Source organism: Rhyacophila brunnea, unplaced genomic scaffold (assembly GCF_057557595.1).
Source record: "Rhyacophila brunnea isolate RB1 unplaced genomic scaffold, BYU_Rbru_1.0 scaffold_13, whole genome shotgun sequence".
NCBI classification, from domain to species: domain Eukaryota; kingdom Metazoa; phylum Arthropoda; class Insecta; order Trichoptera; family Rhyacophilidae; genus Rhyacophila; species Rhyacophila brunnea.
Window position 1 is genome coordinate 29,666,834 of NW_028232785.1, and position 22,285 is coordinate 29,689,118.

The following is a 22,285-nucleotide window of genomic DNA, read 5'->3' on the forward strand; positions in this document are numbered from 1 at the left end:
CATTTAAAAAAAAAATTTGCTTGTTTACAAAAATGGAGAAAATTGAGTTTAGAGCTGTTATTAAACATTTTAATATAAAAGGGTTAACAGCAAAGGAAATAAAAAATGAGTTGGATTTAGTTCACGGCATAATATCTGCTCCTTCACTTGCAACTATGTATAACTGGTTAAATGAATTTAAACGTGGTCGTACATCAACAAAGGATGAAGCACGCTCAGGACGTCCTGTAGAGGTGTCTACACCAGAAATGATCAATAAAATCCACGATATGGTGTTAAGTGACCGAAGATTAAAGTTGAGTGAGATAATTGAGGTTACAGGGATCTCAAAAGGTAGCGTCATTTCTATTTTACATGACAAATTGGGCATGAAAAAAGTTTCTGCAAGATGGGTGCCGCGTTTGCTCACAGTCGACAATAAACGCAAAAGGGTGGTGGCCTCTAAAGCCCTGTTGTCGCTCATGCAACGCAATCCGGATGAATTTTTTCGTCGCTTTGTGACTGTAGATGAAACATGGATACACCACTATACTCCCGAGACGAAAGAACAGTCAAAGCAGTGGATTGCGAAAGGCGAACCATGTCCAAAGAAGGCGAAAACCGTAAAATCAGCTGGTAAGGTTATGGCTACTGTATTTTGGGATGCACGTGGAATTATTTTCGTTGACTATTTGGAAAAAGGAAAAACAATAACAGGGGATTATTATGCAGCTTTATTGGACCAGCTAAAAAACAAAATTGAAGAAAAACGGCCTCATTTAAACAGGAAAAAAATCCTCTTTCATCAGGACAATGCCCGTGTTCACACATGTTTACGATCAATGGCTAAAATTGAAGAATTGAAGTTCGAATTGGTCGACCACCCACCGTATTCGCCAGATTTAGCCCCCAGTGACTTTTTCCTTTTCCCAAACTTAAAAAAATGGCTAAGTGGACAACGTTTTTTTTCAAATGAAGAAGTCATCGATCGGACAAATGCTTATTTTGAGGACCTTCCGAAAACTTATTTTTCTGACGGTTTAAAAAAAATTGAGAAACGTCTAACCAAGTGTATTGAGCTCCAAGGAGATTATGTTGAGAAATAAAAAAAAAAAAAAAAAAACTGTTTTAATGCTTTTTTCTAAGGAATTATTGACCCACCCTCGTATTTTGGTTAAATTCGCCCACTCAAATATTTCGAATTGTTACGCTAGGCTGCTCTCTTCTTGAAAACGGGACATTTGGTGTCCCGAAGCTGTGATTGGGGACAACGGGATAGGCTACTTAAAACCGGGACGGTCACGTTTAAAATGGGACGTATGGTCACGTTACTCGTACATGAATTGAAAAACAATATGTGCACTTGCCAGACCCACGACGCTTTAGACGAGCGGCCATCGTAGGTGGGTATAATAATCGAAATCCCTGAGTAATTTCTCACCTCAATAAAGTGTTCACTGAAAACCTGATAGACAAATTGATTTTTGATGGGAAATACACAGTGTCATTTGATTATTATTACTAATTATCAACCTTCAGGCATTTTGATTGGTCACCTTTGTTACTAGGTATGGCCAGTGGCGAAGGGTGGATGTAGGCTGTTAAGATTCGCTATAAATAGTGCACACTAAACTTTGTTAGTCATATGTATTTGTTTTTATTGAACTAAGACTACAATTTACAGATGGTGCTAGTTAGTTTTTAAAAATCAATTAAACCCTGCCTAAACGAAACCATAATAGTTTTGGTCTAATTTGGGCGATACAACACTTTTTCATTCATAGTTATTTGTTTTCGTTGGATTAAAAATATTTCATAAATTCATTTTTTTATTTCATTAAGCCCTGCCTAAACCAAACTATAATAAATAAAAAATATTATTCTATCTATAAAATATTCAAAGTTATGTATGATTTAACTGCATAATTTTACATATTTTATAGATATACATGTATTTTTTGACTTATTACCTATTATGGCTTGGTTTCTCAGAGTTTAATTAAATTTTAAAAACTAACCAACACTTTCTGTAAATTGTAGTCTTATTTCAATGAAAACAAATATGTCTGAAAAAGTTTAATGTGTACTATTTATGGCGGATCTTAACAGCCAACATCCACCCTTCTCCACTGAGGTATGCACATCATTTTATGTGCATTCATGTCATACCTACATACATAATATGAAGTCTAACAACGTTATCACAATCTGCGCTATTTTTCCAACTAAGTTCAATCATAATATGGGCCCCCGTAAAGTAGAGGTTTGTATTAATAGATTTCATATTTACAAGAAATGGATGTCAGCCACTTGCTCAACCTATAATCTGCGTTAGGGTTGGTAAAAAGATAATATTGTATTCTTCAATACCGTAAAGCAGTACCGTTGGCAACCTACTACCCGCGGGTAATTGAATTACCCACTACAACATTTTGATTTACCCGCCAAGAAATTGTGATAAAGTTTAAATTCACAACTTTGGGGTAATAAACACACTGTTCTAAAATTATTTAAATGTTGGAAAGGTTTTTGTATGAAATCATCTGTATTTGAAAATGATATCAAAGTTACATATTTAAATATTTTACAATAATAAAAACACACGAAGGCATTGAAGATGTAGATATGAATATAATTGTGAAAAAGGTATATCAACGCTATACAAACGGAAGTTGATGCGAGATTTGAGGATTTAAATATGTATGGTCCAATGTTTAGCTTTGTTATAAAACCGGACGAGATGGATATAAACGAGCTTGAGCTTAAATATTTTGAATATCTAGGATAATCTGGAATTAGAATATATTGAATTCAAATGTTCAGTTCTATAAACAAATAAATTTAAAGATCTTCGCCAGCATCTTGAAAACACAGAACAAGATCACACGAATGCAATATCATCATCTTGGGTGTCATAAGCACAAAATTTTTCATGCTTAAAATAATTGCATTTGGTTCAACATATTCTTGTGAGCAAACATTTTCTAAGATTAAATGTGTCCAGAATACTATCAAAATCGATCAACACCAGTGAATCTTGATTCCTTACGACAACTACGTATAAGCCAAAATATGTTGAAGCAAAAAAAAAAATTCAAAACCAAGGAAGCAACTAATAAAAATATTATATGTATTTCCTCATGTTTTTATAAAATATGTTATATTTATGTAAGGTGGTACCTTTTTTAAATATTAAAAATTTGTTTCAAACTTTTACCCACTGACCAAATATTTTTTCAAAATTGAATTTCTTTACCCAGTATTTCTAAAGGTTGCCGACCACTGCCGTAAAGTGTAGTCAAGTGCAAATTTGTTACATGACAATTTGTCGAGAAAATGACACGAAATATTTTTTGTCATTGTTTAGATTAGGTATTGAACACGGTTTAACTCAATTATCTGTTCGCCTGCCTAGTCTGCTCCCCTCTTGTGAGGTCCGTGATAAACCATTTCTGATAGTTTACGAATATCTATATCCGGTTTACATAGGTACTACGCATTCCCTACTTGTCAGCAATCATTAGTACAGCCGATAGAAATTCTAGCTGGGAGAAAGCTCTTGATATTATATCAGAGGCGCACCCAGGGGGGGGGGGGGGGCAAGGGGCCCTGGCACCCCCCAAAAATGAAAATTTTCATGATTTTAAACATTGAAATTGAAAGCCAATAAACTATAACCTTTGGGCTTAGACAAATAAAAACACGGCAAAAAAAAATGATTTGTAATAATTCACCAGCACCCTTTTTAGAAAAATTCTTAGATTTTAATTTCTAACATAAAAATTTCGAAACATTAATGTCAGGTTTTTTTTAGAAACCCAATCCCTAATGGAATGGAATGTCAAAAAATTCTCGGTGTCCCCCCGAATTCCGGAGTGGTGTAGGTCATGGCTGAGGAGGGCTGACATGGCTCTAGCCTGGGGGCCCGGGCTGTGGGGGGCCCGGCGTGTAAGGTTGGCCAGATAAGTGAGATAAACATACATCATAAATTAGCTTTAATAGTAAAAAAAGTCGCCTGCGGCTCTATTATACTTCATGGCCATGAACATTTTCAATTACTTACTTACATAATTGTGCAATATATGTTTTTATTATTATGTGTCGATACTCAACACCTCCATTATTAAAGTAGATGTATTAAAAATCGCCAATAATTCACTGAATAAATACCCTTAATATGAACTAAAACACAATTTGAAAAACGTTTATGTAGTGTTTCACACCGCCTTTAATCTTAGCGGTAGGTAGAGGCAGGGACGGCTCTAGTAAAGGAGCAAAGTGTGCAGTGCACTCCCGTCATAGATTAAATAAAAATATATAGGTAATATAAAACCCCCATGTATTCAGAAAAATGCGATATCGAAAACTTATGCGAAATCACTCATTTTAAATTCCGCGCGTTTTCGAACAATGGTGACGCAAGCGTTTCAACACTTCGCCTCAGCCACCCATACACACAAATGTCGAAAAAACAATGTCGATGAGACGCGACCAATACACACGTAATAATTCCATCGATGCAGGAGCATTATTCGAAGTGTTCCTTGAATTTACGCACATTTTTCACGCATACATTTATAGCGGACAACCACAGCGACAAAAGAAATGAAGCTTGTAGAATCAAAATCACCAAAGTTCTATAAGACTACATGAGTCTTCGTTGGAAACGATGTTTTTCATATTCTTTTCATTTCAAGTACAGTGCACCGGCCGAAAGCACACACACATAAGCTAGTCATTTGGACTTTATACACAAACCTCACAAACCAATGTGAATATTCCTACATATATCTCAGGCGACGCGTCGAGGTACAGTTGGAAGCCTAATTATTATAATGAAATGACGAACTTCATGTCGATGCATATTGTGTCAAAAATATAATCATATTCACGACTGTTAGTTTGGTTGATATAGTCTATGGGTTGATCGTTCGACAGTTGGGTTTATAATATAGATTTAATAGTATTTACAATGAGTACCGTGTATTCAATTGCATATATTAAGGACAATCGTCACGATTTTTCCAAACGAATTGATATTAAAGTGGCAGGCCGTCCTTTGCCATGTATAAATTTAATTCAAAAGTGTACAGTGAAATCGAAGATTGTTAATCGGAAATTTAATGTGCAAATGTACTCAAAAACACAATGGCTTTGCGGATGTAATATTCTTAATACCCTATTTTGTTTTCCGTGTCTGTTGTTCGGCGGAGATGTTAACTGGACGGTCCATGGGATTCAAGACTTGGTCCACCTGTCAGTAAAAATCAAAAAACACAGTGGTTCAGAAAAACATATTTTAAATGAAATGCAACTTGCAGTCTTGGGAGAAATAGATATACGTTCACAATTGGATGCAGGGTACCGTTTATCTGTGAAACAATTTAACGAACGTGTTGACAAAAATCGTTATATTTTATCCAGATTGATTGACTGTGTGAAGTTCTGTGGTGCATTTGAATTAGCTCTTAGAGGACATGATGAATCTGCAGATTCAAATAATCCAGGTGTTTACCGAGGGCTTATTGACTTTGTCTCGGAAATTGACATAGCCATGAAACAGCATTTGGAGAGCAATAGTGTTTTTAAGGGTACGTCAAAAACGATTCAAAATGACATTTTAGATTCGATTCTAGAGGTGTGCCGTAACGAAATTAAAAATGAAATATCACAAAGCAAGTTTGTAGCTATACAAGCAGATGAAACAACGGACATATCTACTACAGAACAACTTGTTTTGGTCATAAGGTATGAACTACGCGGACAGATACATGAACGATTCTGGAAATTTATGACGCCGAAAAACCACACTGCGGCAGGTATTGCATCTGAAATTTTGAAAGAACTAGAAGTTCTCGACATTAAACAAGCACAACTAATTGGCCAGAGTTATGACGGCGCATCCGTGATGAGTGGCCGATTAGGTGGTGTACAGGCTTTGATAAAAGCTTCGTATCCACACGCACACTTCATACATTGTTATGCACATCAATTGAATTTGATAATGGAAAGAAGTGTTTCAGCTAACACCATAGTCCGAAACTTTTTTGCTAATTTACGAGCGTTTCCAATTTTTTTTTCGAGGTCTGCGAAGCGAACTGATATCTTGAAAAAAAAAGTTCATAGAAAAATACCAGCAGCACCAACAACGAGGTGGAATTTCAATATAAGAACAGTTACTGTTGTGCATACTTATCGCGATCAGTTAAAAGAGTGCATGGAACACATTTTAGAATCTGAAAATTTAGACGCCGATACCATTAATCAAGCTGGAATGTTGTTACGGTATTTAAACGAAGACAATTTTAACTATTGGTTAGATTTCTTTGCCAAAATTATGCCAAACTGTGATATACTTTTTAAACAACTTCAATCGAGGTCAAAGGACGTGTTGGAGATAAATATGGACATTGAACACTTTACGCGTGCTATACAATGTATTCGTCAAAATAATCATATGTCACAAATTCAACCATCGAAAAAACGTCGTCCCAATGATTTACCTCATTCTGTAATATGCAATGAAGTATGCGACATTATAGTGAACCAAGCGAAAGATCGTTTCGAATATAAAGGTCATTTAGTAATAGCCAAATTGTTTTTTAGTGAAAAGTTCCGGGATTATCATACAAATTTTCCAATTACAGATTTTAATACGGTAACCACATTATACGACATTATTGACAAATTTAAACTTAAAAATGAACTAATAGTCTTATACAGTAGAGAAGATTTCTACGTTACTGATGGAGCATTGTCGATACTTCAACTTTTCACTAATAATAATTTACTGGAAGTATTTAGTGAAAGTGTTACCCTATTAAAAATAATTTGTACAATTCCGATGACTTCAGTGGAAAGTGAGCGTTGTTTCTCAACTTTAAAGAGGGTTAAGTCATTTTTGAGAAATACCATGTCTCAAGGCAGGCTAAATGCTCTTGCGATGCTTAGTATAGAAAAACAATTGATATCGTCAATACCAGACTTTAATATTCGTGTTATTGACGTGTTTTCAAAATCCAAGGATCGGAGGATGGACTTCTTGCATAAATAGGTGAGTCTTTTTTGCACTCCCTCATATTCTTGTCACCGGCCGCCACTGGGTAGAGGGCCCTCCAAATATCCTAGTCTGAGGGCCCGTTTCAGGATGTGGGGTCCATGGTATAGGTACACCGAGTGCAATAGACAAAATACCGATAAACGAGAAATTAGGCTGTGAAGAAGGAAAAGAGCCTATGGGACTAATTTACATTCACCTCCTTGGGCCCCCCTCAATATTAAATCCTGGGTGCGCCACTGGTATACATGGTGAAATTCCTTAAACAATATTACATTATTAAGAATTATACTTTATTATGGTGAAGTTACTTAAATAATATAACAAGGATATATTCAGTATATATGGTGAAATTACTAAAATAATATTACACTATCAAGGATATAGTATACATGGTGAAATTACATAACTTATGACATTCTCATATTAAGTTTTATTTACAAATTGTGTTATCTCACACCACCAAATTGTCATCAAGTGCGGAATGTTTCCTCTGGGCGTGTAGTGAGGCCGGAATTATTTTCGAGTTGACTCATAGTAACGGTCGATTACGAGAAAAAAAATAATAGGCAACGCTGTTTGTCCAAACGCTATTTAAAAAAATTACTGGCAACGCTGCATTTTTATAAACCGCTTTTGTGTAGGAAATTGCTTGCAGCGTTAAAACGCTTCTCGCTGACAGCGACATCATAAGTCCAAAAATTTTGGTGGGCAGATGTTCCTAGTGATAGGAATTGTGAAGACATACATCTTGCGATCAGTAAAATTGATAAAAATGTAATAACCAAAAGTATAAGTCGAATAAAAATCGCCGTTTTCTACCATTCCGAGGTGTTTATTTGTTCACTCCCAAGTCCCAAATAACATATGATGCCCAGCAATCAGCATACTGAGCGAAGAAGGATAATACATCTTCTCGCTCGCACACTTGACGAGAGTTGACAATTATTGCTATGCAGAATTAATAAGATATCTTCTTCTTCTTTTTCTTGCACCCTGTCACGTTCCAACATTGGGGCATAGGGCAAGCACAAGTTGGCGCCACTTCCCTCGGTCCATCGCCAACTCTTGCGCCTCCCGTCATGTCAGACCTGCAGCACGTAGGTCGCTTTTGTAGCACCGCTGCAGGGTGAGGGGGGGCCGGCCAAGGCGACGAAAGCCTTGAGGCTGTGCCACAAGGGTACGAAGTGCCGCACTCTTTGGCGGCATCCGGAATACGTGTCCCAGCCACGTAAATCGTTTCTTCGTGATGACTTCAATCACCGAAGACTGTTGTGTCTAATAAACACAAAATATTAACAATTATATACCTATATTTTGTCATCTTGGACAATTTATTCTACGACTCACCACTAAGTGCAAGTTGTATACTCAATTACCTCGTTTTAATACGATCTATGCTCCGAATTTACTGGCTTGCATGTTTAAATTAATTTACTTTTTACCAGTGTGTTTCAGGTTATGTTTTCTCAAGTGTTCGGACTGCCTGCATGTATATGAACATTGATTACACTTAAATGGCTTTTCACCAGTATGTGTCATCGTATGCCTGTTTAGTGCACTTATTGTTAAACATGAATATGAGCAATCGTTGCATTTATATGGTTTTTCATTAGTATGGGTCATTTTATGTTTTCGTAGGTCACCGATTCGATCGCATGTATATGCGCAAGCAGTGCATGAATAGCGCGGTGCACTAGTATGAGTCTTCATATGTGATTTGAGATGACTTTTTTGGGCACATTTATATGGGCATTCGCCACATTGATATGGTTTTTCGCCAGTATGTCTATGTTTGTGGGTTTTAAGATTACCAAGCTCTAAACATTTAAATGAGCACATATCGCATTGGTAAGGTTTTACACCGGAATGTATCATTATGTGCTTTTTAAAATTACCGAGCTGTGAGAATTTAAGTGAGCATACGTCACATTCATATGGCTTTTCAACAGAATGTGTCGTTTTATGCCTGTTGAGAGTACTAATAAACGGACATGTAAATGAGCACATATCGCATTGGTATTGTTTGTCAACAACATGACGTGACCTTTTATGACTTCGTAGATCAGCGAGTTGTGAAAATTTATCTGAACAAATATCGCATTGATATAATTTCTGATCTGTATGTGTAGTTTTATGTGTTTTAAGAACATTTATCCGCCTGCATTTGAATGGGCAAATATCGCATTGAAATGGCTTTTCGCCAGTATGTGTCATTTTATGATTTCTAAGACGGTCGAGTTGCGAGAATCTAAACGAACACACATCGCACTGATATGGTTTTTCACCAGTATGAATCATTCTATGTCTTTTCAGATGATCGCGACGGGAACATTTGAATTCGCATACGTCGCATTTGTATGGTTTTTGATCAGTATCTTTAATTTCATGTATTTCACTCTGCGAACTGTGTTGGTTAAGATTATCCTCTGGAATGAGTTTATCAGAAGTCATCGTGCCCAGTAGATTCTCTTCAGTGTGTCCCGCCAAACATCCCCTGGTAGAAATCTACAAAAAGATAAAAGTTGTTTTATTCTGTTCAGTTCAATCAGTGCCCACTGAAGAAGGAAGCCTATACATTACACGACTGGTTCTACTTTTTGCCCCTTCCGTTGTCTATCGATGACCTGTCATTATCTATAGAGTGCTCATACTGACGCGTCTGTCGTGTTCACTTGACGCAGTATTCTTAGTTTCAGATTATTTTAACGTATCTTGGTGACCTTGGAGTTCATCTGATTTAGTGGTTATGTGTTATTAATAATTGGAGTAAGTAAACTTCTTCTGTGTATAATAATATCATAATACACTAGGACGTTTGTCAATGTGACAGTCGATTCTAAATGACAATAACTAATAACTTATTTATACTCTTCAGTCATTATAGAATACCAAACTCTGCTTGCAATATATCACGATATCACTAAATAGTATGGCAGCGGACCACTCATTGCTTGTGCAAAAAGTTATGCTCAGGCTTTATTAATCTAAAGATGGCGGTGGTTCAAAGCATCAATCTTCATTGTCATGGAAACACAGATTTTAATTATGACATTGTTTTGAAATAGTAATTTACAAATTAATTAACAAAATCTACCCTTTTCTGTCTTTTAGTTTATTTTTTTATATCTGGCATATTTTTGCGAATCTTCGTTGGCAACACTGGATAAAACTAAGCATATAATACCTTTAAATAAAGTAAGATTGATATCTGATTTAAAAGACAGTTCCTGCGCATCTATTCTATATACGAGACTGCTATCGGTAGCTATTGAGGGTAGTTTTGTAGCGAAGTTTTTGCACTGATTGTAACAATTATAATAAGTCAGTTGTAATTGTTACAAAAGTACTATATTTAAACAGCACCTTGGGTGACTTGGGTAACTTATTGAAACAATTATAATACTTCGATAGAAACATATGAAAAACTAACCCTCGATAGCTGCTGATAGCAGGCTTGGTATAGAATAGATGCAAAGACGTAGCTTGGAAGAAATCAAACTGTTAAATTTATTTGATATATTTTGGTATTTTACAATTGCGTTATGATTTGCTTGTGTTAAGGCTATACTTCAGTTGAGGCATGGTCAAAAAAGATCGTGACTAGGCGATGCGCGGATTCTGCAAATGACGCGTGCCGGACGAAATATATTTTGTCATACAAATCCAACATGCGTCCATGTAATGTTATGTTTGCGACGTGCACACACCTCTGATGTCGGTCTCCGATTGACGACGAGTGAGAAATTTCGTCGAAAATAATGTTGAAAATTATTTGCCGTTTCACTGAAGTACGCTCTTAACATTTATTTTACCAACTGTAATATTTTGAAAATAATATTTTTTCCATCAATGAAGCATAGTATCTGTTATTTTATTTTACTTTATCTCAAACCATAGATTTCACCAAGCCATGCCATAAACTAAATACGATAAAGTTAATGCAGCTGACTTACTGTGTGGTATTTTGGATCAGAGCAACCGGCTTTAGGACTTTCATAATCGATTTGACACAACTCATCTGTAATATCGACTTCCACGTAATCAATCTGAGAGTTATTTTTGGTGAGAACAGTCTCTGAGTTCTGAAAACAATAAAGCAATTTATTAGACTACGCCAGAGTTGGAGGATCTTTTTACGTGTGCCAAAATATCCCAAATATTATTTTTCGACTCTAAGGTGTGCCGAGCAATTTTTCATGTGGAAAAAATAGTTTCAAAGAATTATATTTAAAAAATCACAGAACGTTGCAAACATAATACAACATTATCACTTTTTTTTTCAATTACGCCATACATTTCGGTCCACCAATTTTGAAACTGTCTGCCAGATTACTACTACCAGCTTCACTAAGTTTTTGTTTTATTTGGTGCAGTCATTTTGTTGTGGGTTGAAATATAATTGATTGTTTTTTTACGCACCAATGACACCAGAATTTCTCCAAACAGATGAGGCATTCTCTCGCTAGTGGTCTCAAGCATTGTAAATCAATTAAAATTAGAGATTCGCGGCACGACAACCCCTGCTGCCTGATAAAGTTAGTGCGATAATATCGTCACTGTTCTGGCAGAAAACACTAATTCGAAAAAATTACATATTGAGTTAGTACCAAAATGTTCCTTATTTCATACTTTACCGTCTGGAAACCTTCTTAATAAATAAACAGTCTTTATTTTAAAGTCATCCTTTTTACGATTATTTAATAAACTCACATGATAGACCATTATTTCAAACATTTTAAAAACTTCAAAGTCAAATTACTCAAAACTAGTATTCTCCAGTTTGTGTGTTCTGCCAGAACAAAGACGATATTATGTGTGACATATAAAGCCTGACTTATGCAATTATATATTTACATTAAACGTACACAAATGCTTATTCTTGAAGAGTATTTGTCTGCCATTTTAAATACAATACGATCTTTCATTTAATATTATTATAGGTATTTTTTTCTTTGCAAACGCGTGCCATGCAAAATCATCTTGCGTGCCACTGGTGGTACGCGTGTCATAGGTTCGCTACTACTGACCTAGGCAATATTTTAAGTGAATGCTAATAACGTGATTTTTTTTGTTTAAGTAGATAGAACTTATTAAGGGGTCAACTGTCAAACCAAGCTGCGATACTGCGCTCACTTTATGATGCTTGAACAACGCTACCAAATTATTTAAATTTACTTTGAAAATAAGTCGTTGATTCGCGCAAATTAAAACTACATTTTATCACAAAGTTAGCGTTTAGCGATAATGATCGTTTTTGATAATAAGGAATATTGCCGTTTGTGGAGACCAATACAGAAAAGACCCCATGTTGTTCACAAAAAAAAAATACCAGTTGGTGCGGTTTACACTCTAGTGGCATCGGACATTATTTAAAAAAAAATTAGACCGAAACTCGATAGGGTCAATGAATATTGGTACTGTACCATGAACAATGATTGCTTTTAATATAACATGGTATTCACGGAATGACGCTACGTACCATACGGAGACAGCAAACATCGAGTTTTTCACGGTTGTTTTTTTATCGTAGTAGATTTTTGGGTTTTCATCGTGTGTCCTTCTCCCTTCTTTCCTCGACGTTTCGGTTTGTTTCATCATCTCGTAGTAATGGACTCTGCAACGACCCCGAAACGTCGAGGAAAAGGGAAGAAGGACACACGGTGGAAACCCAAAAATCTACTACGACAGAGCAAACATTGACTTCTTGAAATCAAAATTTGGCGGTATATTGATTTCAAGAAATGGAAATGGCATCCAAAATCGTGCGGTTATACATCTCTGACTATTTCCTGTGGGGCACCGTGAAGCTACTGATTCATGATGATATACCAGCAAAAATTCACTCCATGAAAGCCAACATTGTTTGTGTTTATCTACTGTTAGCAGCATGGGTCCCACATCGTGAAGCGGGCCCCCAGGCTAGGATCTTGGGCGGACACCCTACATATCGCTAAAGACAAAGGCAGTGTGACGCTTTACAGTAGCGTTTTCCAAATGGTACACGCGGTAAAATTAATGCTTATATTTAGTGTTTTATTGTATATTTTAATACCTACATCCATTTGAATTATGGAGATGTCGAGTATTGATACACAATTAAAAAATGTATCCTATAACCATATAACTTTAAATAATAATAATATTATTAATTAGTGTGGTAACATCTGCAAATCTTAAGTTGTCTATTTTCCGGCCACCAATTGTTATTCCGCCTTATAAATGATCCTCAGCCATGAGTGCACGACCAAGAAGAAGAATAAGAGCACCGCAGGCGACTTTTTTTTACTATTAAAGCAAATTTGCGATGTGTGTTTATCTCACTTATCTGGTCGACTCGCCTCGCCGGGCCCCCAAGCTAGAGCTTTGTCAGCTTCCCCCCCTTGTGGAGGCCATGGTTAGCAGTGCTCGAAAAAGTAGACCAAAATAATTATAAAATTAAAAAAATATTTAAAATATTTTTTTACAATTTTATGTTATATCGGGCGTATTAAGGGGGGACATGCTCGTCGAATGACAAAATTGAGTTTTTATTGTATTTTCAAACCATGATCCTGGACACTCCTTAAACGTTGTAGATAATCTATTTATATAATTTTGAAGCCTTATTATCCTTTATAGTTATTTTAAACATTTGATGACTACATAAAGTATTTTTGTTACATAAAATACTATTCTTTTAAACCTCTCGCTCTAATGTTTTAGAATATAGTCATATTTCGGTACATAACTGTGCAGTGGTATTAAGATGTTTTACATTTATTAATTTTTAAACGCATTTATAAAACCATTAGTATAATTTATTACGAGATATTTTTTGTAAAATATTCACGATAAAAATTATATTGATAATCTCTGTGATCCCAAATTTGACAAGAATTAGGCATTTTATTATTCAAAAAATCGGCAAGATTAACACATTTGAAGTTGATTCTAAAGATACTTATTATAAGCTATGTCTTTGACCATTCAAGTGTGATAAACATCTTATGAATAATGATCGCTTTATAATAATTATTGACCCAAGAATAAGGTAGTGTTTTTTTGAAATACGCCATTTCTTTTGTCATTCCCCAGTGGTTAAGCTACAACATACGGCCGTAGTCATAAATTGACAAACTATAATTGAAGTAGGGAGTAAAATAATATTGACGCGCGTGTTTGAACATGTACCGTTTAAAAAAAAATAAAAAAAAAATTCGGTTAGGTACATGTTCAAACACGCGCGTTAACATAATTTTACTCCCTACTTTAATTATAGTTTGTCAATTTATGGCTACGGCCGTATGTTGTAGCTTAACCACTAGGTAATGACAAAAGAAATAGCGTATTTCAAAAAAACACTACCTTATTCTTAGGTCAATAATTATTATAAAGCAATCATTATTCATAAGATGTTTATCACACTTGAATGGTCAAAAATATAGCTTATAATAAGTATCTTTAGAATCATCTTCAAATGTGTTAATCTTGCCGATTTTTTGAATAATAGAATGCCTAATTCTTGTCAAATTTGGGATCACAGAGATTATCAACATAATTTTTTATCGTGAATATTTTACAAAAATTATCTCGTAATAAATTATACTAATGGTTTTATAAATTCGTTTAAAAATTAATAAACTCAAAAAATCTTAACACCACTGCACAGTTATGTACCGAAATATGACTTTATTCTAAAACATTAGAGCGAGAGGTTTAAAAGAATACTATTTTATGTAACAAAAATACTTTATGCAGTCATCAAATGCTTAAAATAAATATAAAGGATATTAAGGCTTCAAAATTATATAAATAGATTATCTACAACGTTTAAGGAGTGTCCAGGATCACGGTTTGAAAATACAATAAAAACTCAATTTTGACCATCGACGAGCATGTCCCCCCTTAAACACTATTTAAAATCGATATTTTACCAGGTGGACTGGCTCATAATTTAAATATGAGCATCCGGGCTGAGTGTCATCAAAAATTGGATGAATAATTGTATCTTCAACAAATTGGCGCTTGGTGTTAGACAATTGAAGTTCATTCTCATGTTTTATATCAGACAAGCTCGTTGTAGGGAACTGAAAAGAGCAACATAATGGTATTATTCATTTTTATAATACTAAAAACTTAAACTAAAGCAATAGGATACTAGCTTATATTGTAAAATATAAGAGTTAAATCTGGCGTTGGCCTATATGTTCGTCGACGTGTTTATGGACGTGGGTCCCAGGTTCGAATCCTGGGACTGGAAAGTAGGTACACATTTTGTTTTTAAATTTGTGTGAGTCAGAGAACGGACCTAATAGGTCGAGCAAGTGACTGACATCCATTTCTCGTAAAAAAATCTGTTAGAACAAACCTCCACTCTGTGGAGGCCCATATTATGATCTTATTAGGATCAGACATGGTCGGGAAAAAATTCAATTACATTGGTAACTCCAATGACGTCCCTAGGCGAAGTGTCAACCTTAAGCAGACATAGAATGTCGTCCCTTTTTTATTTGTTTGAAATTCGTTACCTACTCACCTAACTTATCTGCCAAACTTAATTCGCCGCCATTTTTTCCTGCGCTAAAGTTTTGTTACTACTTCAATCAATATTAATTTCTGTCTTATATATATAATATAATAATATATATATAATATGTCGTCTGAAAAGCCATATATATTCACCCGACATACCCTCCGACAAAAACTCTTACATATATATATATATTTATATATTGAAAGTCTTACATTGTCAATATCTGTTGGTCTTATAATTCGTGTCGAGTCATTTCTATCAATTATAAACGGCGAAAGTGTCAGATAGTTTCCTTCCACAGCTATTGAAAAATTCCCAATTCGACTTTCGAATTCACTGCATCCATCGTTCGGAACTATACTTTCTTCTTGTATAGTTCTATTGTTGGGTTCACTTATTGACACTTCCTGAGAATCAATATCCTAAAAAAAGAATACACAAACAAATATCATTACTGATTCAACCTATATTAACACTTTCAAGCTCCTTCAGGTTTTTATAAAATTTAGTGAAATTGGTTTTTTATGGTAGATAATGTAATTTTAGTTTTTTGAGTTATTTATGGGAATATTTAAATGAAACTTTCAAGAACAATAGAAAATAGTTTAATAATTTCGAATAGTGCAAAATTTTTGCCAACAACCTACTCTGTGCAGAGGAACATCACACTCTTTACACGTGTACCGAGTCTCGCCTCACTTCTTCATCTTGGCACATTCCTTACATACCTTTGACGGGTATGCCTTCTTATGTGTTGCTGGAATCGTCTGTAAGGTATGTATAGATATACCTCCAGATAATCTGACAGGCGAATGCAGCATCACATTACGCCTCGGAGCCGGAGAAGCCGAGACATCGTTACCAGAGGACAGTAATAAAGTAACAACAGATTCGGGCTTCGTTACACACTTATTTCTGTATTAATTGAAACTGATGTATCCACTGACACGTCTTAAGCGTCAATTACATTGAGCTTCTTTACGAGCTGTTTATTGGCGAATTTACAATCTGCCTGTAAAGTCGCCCTGTGTAATCAACGAATAAGCTAATAAGCAGGTTGTTAGCACTCTACCGAGAAAAGTTGAAAGCCGGCGTGTGGGCCTACTGCGACTGCGCAGTAGAGCGCAGTACCAACCTCCCGGTAAAAAAACGAACTACGTTCCGTCAAAATAGTCGCTGGCTTGTGGCTTCTCAGCGAATAGAAAGTTTTGTGTATAATCATCAAATCGCAGTAGCTGAATCGCCCGCTTTTAAATTCGCCAATAAACAGCTCGTAAAGAAGCTCAATGTAATTGAGGCTTTACCATTATATGGAAGGATCGAGGAATTTTCATTGCCACGAAAATGATCCATGTGCAAAACATTAGTGTTCTCCATATTTGTGTACGGTATCGAATCATCGATGCTCTAGACAAGGGAGTTGAAGGCAATTGATGCCTCTGAGTTGTGGTGTTGGCGCCGATTGCTTCGTATTTCTTGGATAGAGCACAGCACGAACTGGTCGATCATCCAGAGACTTCATATAAAGCAATGGTTCTAGACAATTTGTCCAAGATGCATTCTGAACTATTTTGTAAATACATATTGTTCAGCACAGACCGGATAACTTAGATTGACTAGTGATTTTCGGTAGTCTCCAGGGAAGGAAAAGTAGAGAATCGAAAGTCTTGATTGATAATAAAGGATGACAACAAATCAAGGAGGTCACGATCCTTAAACTATGAAGGAACGACCAAGAAGAAGAGAAGAATAATTGCATTAGGTAACAAATTAATTCAGAATCTCCGATAAAGCTCCAATATTTTTTTTTAACTATTAATGTGTATTGATTCTATTTATATTGTGCCGTTTGCATATTTTTACCATTAATAAACATTTTTTTTTATTATCGGGTTCGATTCCCGGTGAAGTCGCAAGAAATATGTATATGATTTTCTCAAAGTTTGAGTGTTTATTACTACCTACGTACCCACACTATTGTCATTAGGTAGCATTGCCATTTACAAGTGTCAAAAAGAATATTCTATAGTAATATGGCATGTCCGGTTTTTTCAAAGTGTTCAGAAGAGCAATTTTAAACACGAAAAGACATGCAAACAATGAGCATATAATACTTACTGACACAGTTTTCCTATTCTATAAGAACTAGACATGCCTACCATATTTTGAAATCGGAGATCTCACTCTGAAAGTATACATAACTCAATTTGCCATATTAAACAGATATATTGTGTACTAACTGTGGCACCCCCGTATGGACCCCATTTGGGGATGTCTCTGTGTATCTGGAAAGGCCCGAATCGGTATCAAACCCAACAAATAGTAAAGCGCTGATTACGAAAATAAATAATAATAACAGAGCCGATCCGGCAATGCCGTAGAGTAGATTATAACCGTTGAAGTTTACAACGTCGCTTTTTTTCGACGACGGCTTTCGCTGGAAAAAAACACAAGATGGCGCGCAGAACGCTGCTAGCAGCTAAATCGCAAACACGTACATTTCATCATCCGTAAAATTAAATTACTAAAAATGTAACTATTATATATTATTAACGTAAATATACCTTGCCGTTTCCAAAACAATTCCGGTGTGTTATTGTTTACATCCAAATCTCGAATCCAGACGAAAAAAACCAGACAACAAAATAAAAAAAGTGACAGTTTGCTATTCACTTACCAAAATGGAGGGAAGTGATATTACTTATATGTAGGTAGGTATATCTGACTTTGTCATACTAAACAGCACTTCCGCAGGTGTCCACTTATGCATTAATACAATTTATAACACAGAATAGAGATGCAATATAGCCAATAAATCATAACCACAAAGAAAGTCACCTCAATCGTATAAAGAGACTACCAAAGTTAGGCGTGCATATTTTCACAAATTTACTTATATTCCATATACAAATGACAGGTATTTACAACAACGTTTTTGTCGGTTGTCAGTTTTATTAGGTAAGTATTGAATGTTCTGAAGTTTCTAGCAAATGTGTTCACGTGTGATAATAATGTATTTCTGCTTTTAATTTCGTTCATGGTATTACGAAAGAAATAGCAGGACATTTTTACAATCCTTTATGGTATCGACATGTTAACATTGGGTGAAAATTAATTCTATACTTACCGCATCACGAATTGAATTGAATTGTATCGATTTATAAACTAGAAAACAATTGACAAAAACTACATAAGTAGGTACGTGGCAAATTGTTAATTATTATGCTATTTTCACGATTAATCATGTCTACTAACGTATAACGATTTATTGCGCAATCAATTGTGAACTAAATTATAAATATAATGTCCAGAAATAACGACTATTTACCTCTTTTACGAGAATATTCTCGCAATCGAATTCGATATTCTCCTGTTTAACTGACAAGTCAGATCGATCCTCATCCCTAAGGATATTATTCAAGTCAATCCATTGATCACCGTGGCTGATAACGTCCACCGTTTCTTCAGATAATACTTCGTCGTTTGGTTCTATTTTTATATCCATTTTTTCTCTTTATAATATGACAGCGACAACAGAATTCCATTTCCATTGTGTACAAACGAGCATAGACAATCACAATAATAATGTTGTCTATACGAAGAGTAGGTAGGTAGGTAAGTTGAGAAATTAATTAAAAATGTAATAATGTAAACCGTAGATACATCGATTTATTGACGAATTGGGTAAGTACCACCATATTTATAATTTGAATTATTATTCAAAACTTTCAATGTCAGTTTTTTACGAGACTATAAAAAAATATGTCAAAATTTGGTTCCAACTATTTTTTTTATATAACTGTGCTATAAAAAGTAGTATTGGTGTAAAGCACTATAATTTCGTTGAATAAAAAAGTTGTTCAAAAGAGGAAAGAAGCCCTTGACTGATTTAATTAAAATGGATTTTTTTGGTCAGAAGCAGAGAATGCATATCTACCCAGGTACCTAGGTAGGCTAGTTACGATGCTTGAGACCACTGTAGCAAGAAAATACCTCATATAATAAGGTGCAATTCTCAAGTATGTCAATTTATGCGATAAGAACCAAACTAATTATTAATAGGTACATTAACAAACAATTTCATTTCAACCACAAAAAATGACTGCACCACATAAGAAACAAAATCTTAAAAAAAAAAATGATAAAGCACATAGTACGTGTGCCATGTTCTGTGCGTGATATCTATAACACCATCATTTTTTTAATAGCATTTTTATAAACTATTTTTTCCTCATGAAAATCTGCTCGGCACATCAGGCAGTTGAAAAATAATATTTGGGAAATTGTGGCACGCCTACATAAAAAGTTTTGCCAACCCTGCTATAGAGAGTTTTTTCTTCTATTTTGTGGTATACGAGGTAGGTACCTACTGTTTTCTCATGATCGCATTTATTAGCACCAGATGACATTTTTCTTGGACCAAATTCTTTCAATGACAAAAATATGGCAACACAATAATAATTATTATTACTGGCAATCATATACACGATACTTTCGAAATGACTGCTGTCACGTTGCTGTCATTAATATAATTGTAGATGCTGATTCTTGAACATTTAAGCTTAATATGGATATAAAACGTGAACCAGAGACGGAATATGTTGAGGAAAGAAACATGCCGAGTCTCATTTGGTTGGATAGTTCAACTAGCCGTACAATGGACCTAAAACGTGAACCAGGTCAAGGTGAATTTAGCACAGACAGAATCCCGGATTTGTTTGATGTGCCATCAAAGCCTTCAGTGAATGAAGACAGACTCAATTATATCAAGCACGAAAATTCCAATGACGCTAAGTGCAGTTTTGAGGTTAGTTTCATAACTTAAATAGTATTGTGTGTTTCTAATACCTTGCATAGTAAGGTTTCTAAAATGTGTCGGGTCACAGCCGTCTTTAAGGTTCAAATAGACTATATGACGATCGGGCACATATATGCTAAGAGCGATTTAGTGTCTATGATCAAATCTATGCCATTCCGACATATATACATTTATATTTTATGACAGCTATGACATCGTATTTACACCCTGTGACATAGGACGCCAACATAAGAAACGGGGTTTTCGACATATATATGACCGATCGTCATAGTCTATTTGAGCCAATAGATTATCGGCAATGGTCGGGTGTGTCGAGTTATTACATATTTTCGATTACATAAGTTACAACATTATGCTAAATGGGATAAGAAAATAATCTAGATGACAGAAGCAAAATAAACGCTAATAAATAGCATTTATAGAATTATTCATTATTAACATTTTTCACGAAAACAATGATTGTAAAATAATATTTCGTTTAAAATCTGATAAATAAGTAAGCAAAAGAAAATAGTTACAAGATAAAAAGAACTTTTTATATACCATGTTTTTAAATTTTCTGTTGAATCATATTATAAACTTGTGTTAATAATTTAGGACAAATTAATAAGGCAATTGTCAACAAATCATTTTTTTGCTATTTTGCAACAAACAAACAAATATAGAATAGGTACTGAAATGTCATTTTGATATCCATACATACATTTTAAAAGTTTCAAATCTCTAGCTAGTCGGGAAGTTTGTTAAAAATCGATTGCAAGAATTGTACTGGATAAACAACCACCGGACAAATAAGAATACGAGCTAAGAGAAACGTGGTAAAAATAGTGATATATCGCATGTAATCTAATATATAAAAAGTAATATTTGTTTGTTTGTTCGTATTGTATGCACTGCCATAGCGTTCATCCGATTGCGGTAAAACTTTTTTAACTTATTGCTTGCACTTCCGTGAAGAGTATAGGCTATATCTTATATATAAAAATGAATGTCTGTCTGTCTGTATGTCTGTTTATCTGTATGTCTTTCTCTCTGTCCCGTATGCGTTCCTATGCCATTCATCTGATTGCAATGAAATTTTGGTAAGTGGTTGTATGCACACCCGCAAAGGTTTCTGAATTAGAAAAATCATCACCTTCTTCTACTTCATCATTCTATTTTCTTTTATTCGTATGGTTGCTATACCATTCATCCGATTGCGACGAAACTTTCGTCAGTTATTGTACACACACCCGCAAAGGTTTCTAAATTAAGAAAACCATCTTCTACTTCTTCTTCATTATATCTTTTATTCGTATGGTCCCTATACCATTCATCCGATTGCGATGAAACTTTCGTTAGTGGTTGTGCCAACACCTGCGAAGGTTTCTGAATTAGTACAACCATCTTCTTCTTCTTCTTCATTATATCTTCTTTTATTCGTATGGTTCCTACACTATTCATCCGATTGCGATGAAACCTTCGTCAGTTGTTGTGGTAACACCCGCAAAGGTTTCTGAATTAGTACAACCATCTTCTTCTTTTATTTTATATTCTTCTATTCGTATGCGTTTCTATTCCATTCATCCGATTGCAATAAAACTTTCGTCAATAATTGTGCCAAAACCCGCAAAGGTTTCTGACTTAGAATAACCATCTCCTTCTTCTTCTATTTTATCTTCTTCTATTCGCAATGAAACTTTGGTGAGTTGTCGTGCGCATGCCCACGAAGATTTCTGAATTAGAAAATCATCTTCTTCTTCTATTCGTATGCGTTCTTATAACATTCATCCGATTGCGATGAAACTTTTGTCAGTTGTTGTGCGCACACCTGCGAAGGTTTCTAAATTAGTATTGTATTAAATACAACGTTCATTAATTGTTTGTTCCATGCAATTTTGATTTTTTTTTACTACATATTAATAACATTAATAAC

General features: G+C 35.0%; 2 protein-coding genes across 2 annotated transcripts in view; both read right to left on the bottom strand.

The window, feature by feature from the left end:
* Positions 1 to 22,285, bottom strand: part of LOC147077210 (uncharacterized) — a 332,131-nt gene that overhangs the window by 177,872 nt on the left and 131,974 nt on the right. The gene's annotated exons all lie outside the window — the stretch shown is intronic.
* On the bottom strand, positions 5,159 to 19,090 carry LOC147077217 (uncharacterized). Its single transcript, XM_085941027.1, has 5 exons — positions 18,880 to 19,090; positions 15,764 to 15,973; positions 14,953 to 15,105; positions 10,993 to 11,121; positions 5,159 to 5,233 (listed from the first exon to the last, which is right to left on the bottom strand). Exons 1-5 carry the CDS (start codon positions 19,054 to 19,056, stop codon positions 5,159 to 5,161), a joined length of 744 nt encoding a protein of 247 aa, XP_085797153.1. The 5' UTR covers positions 19,057 to 19,090.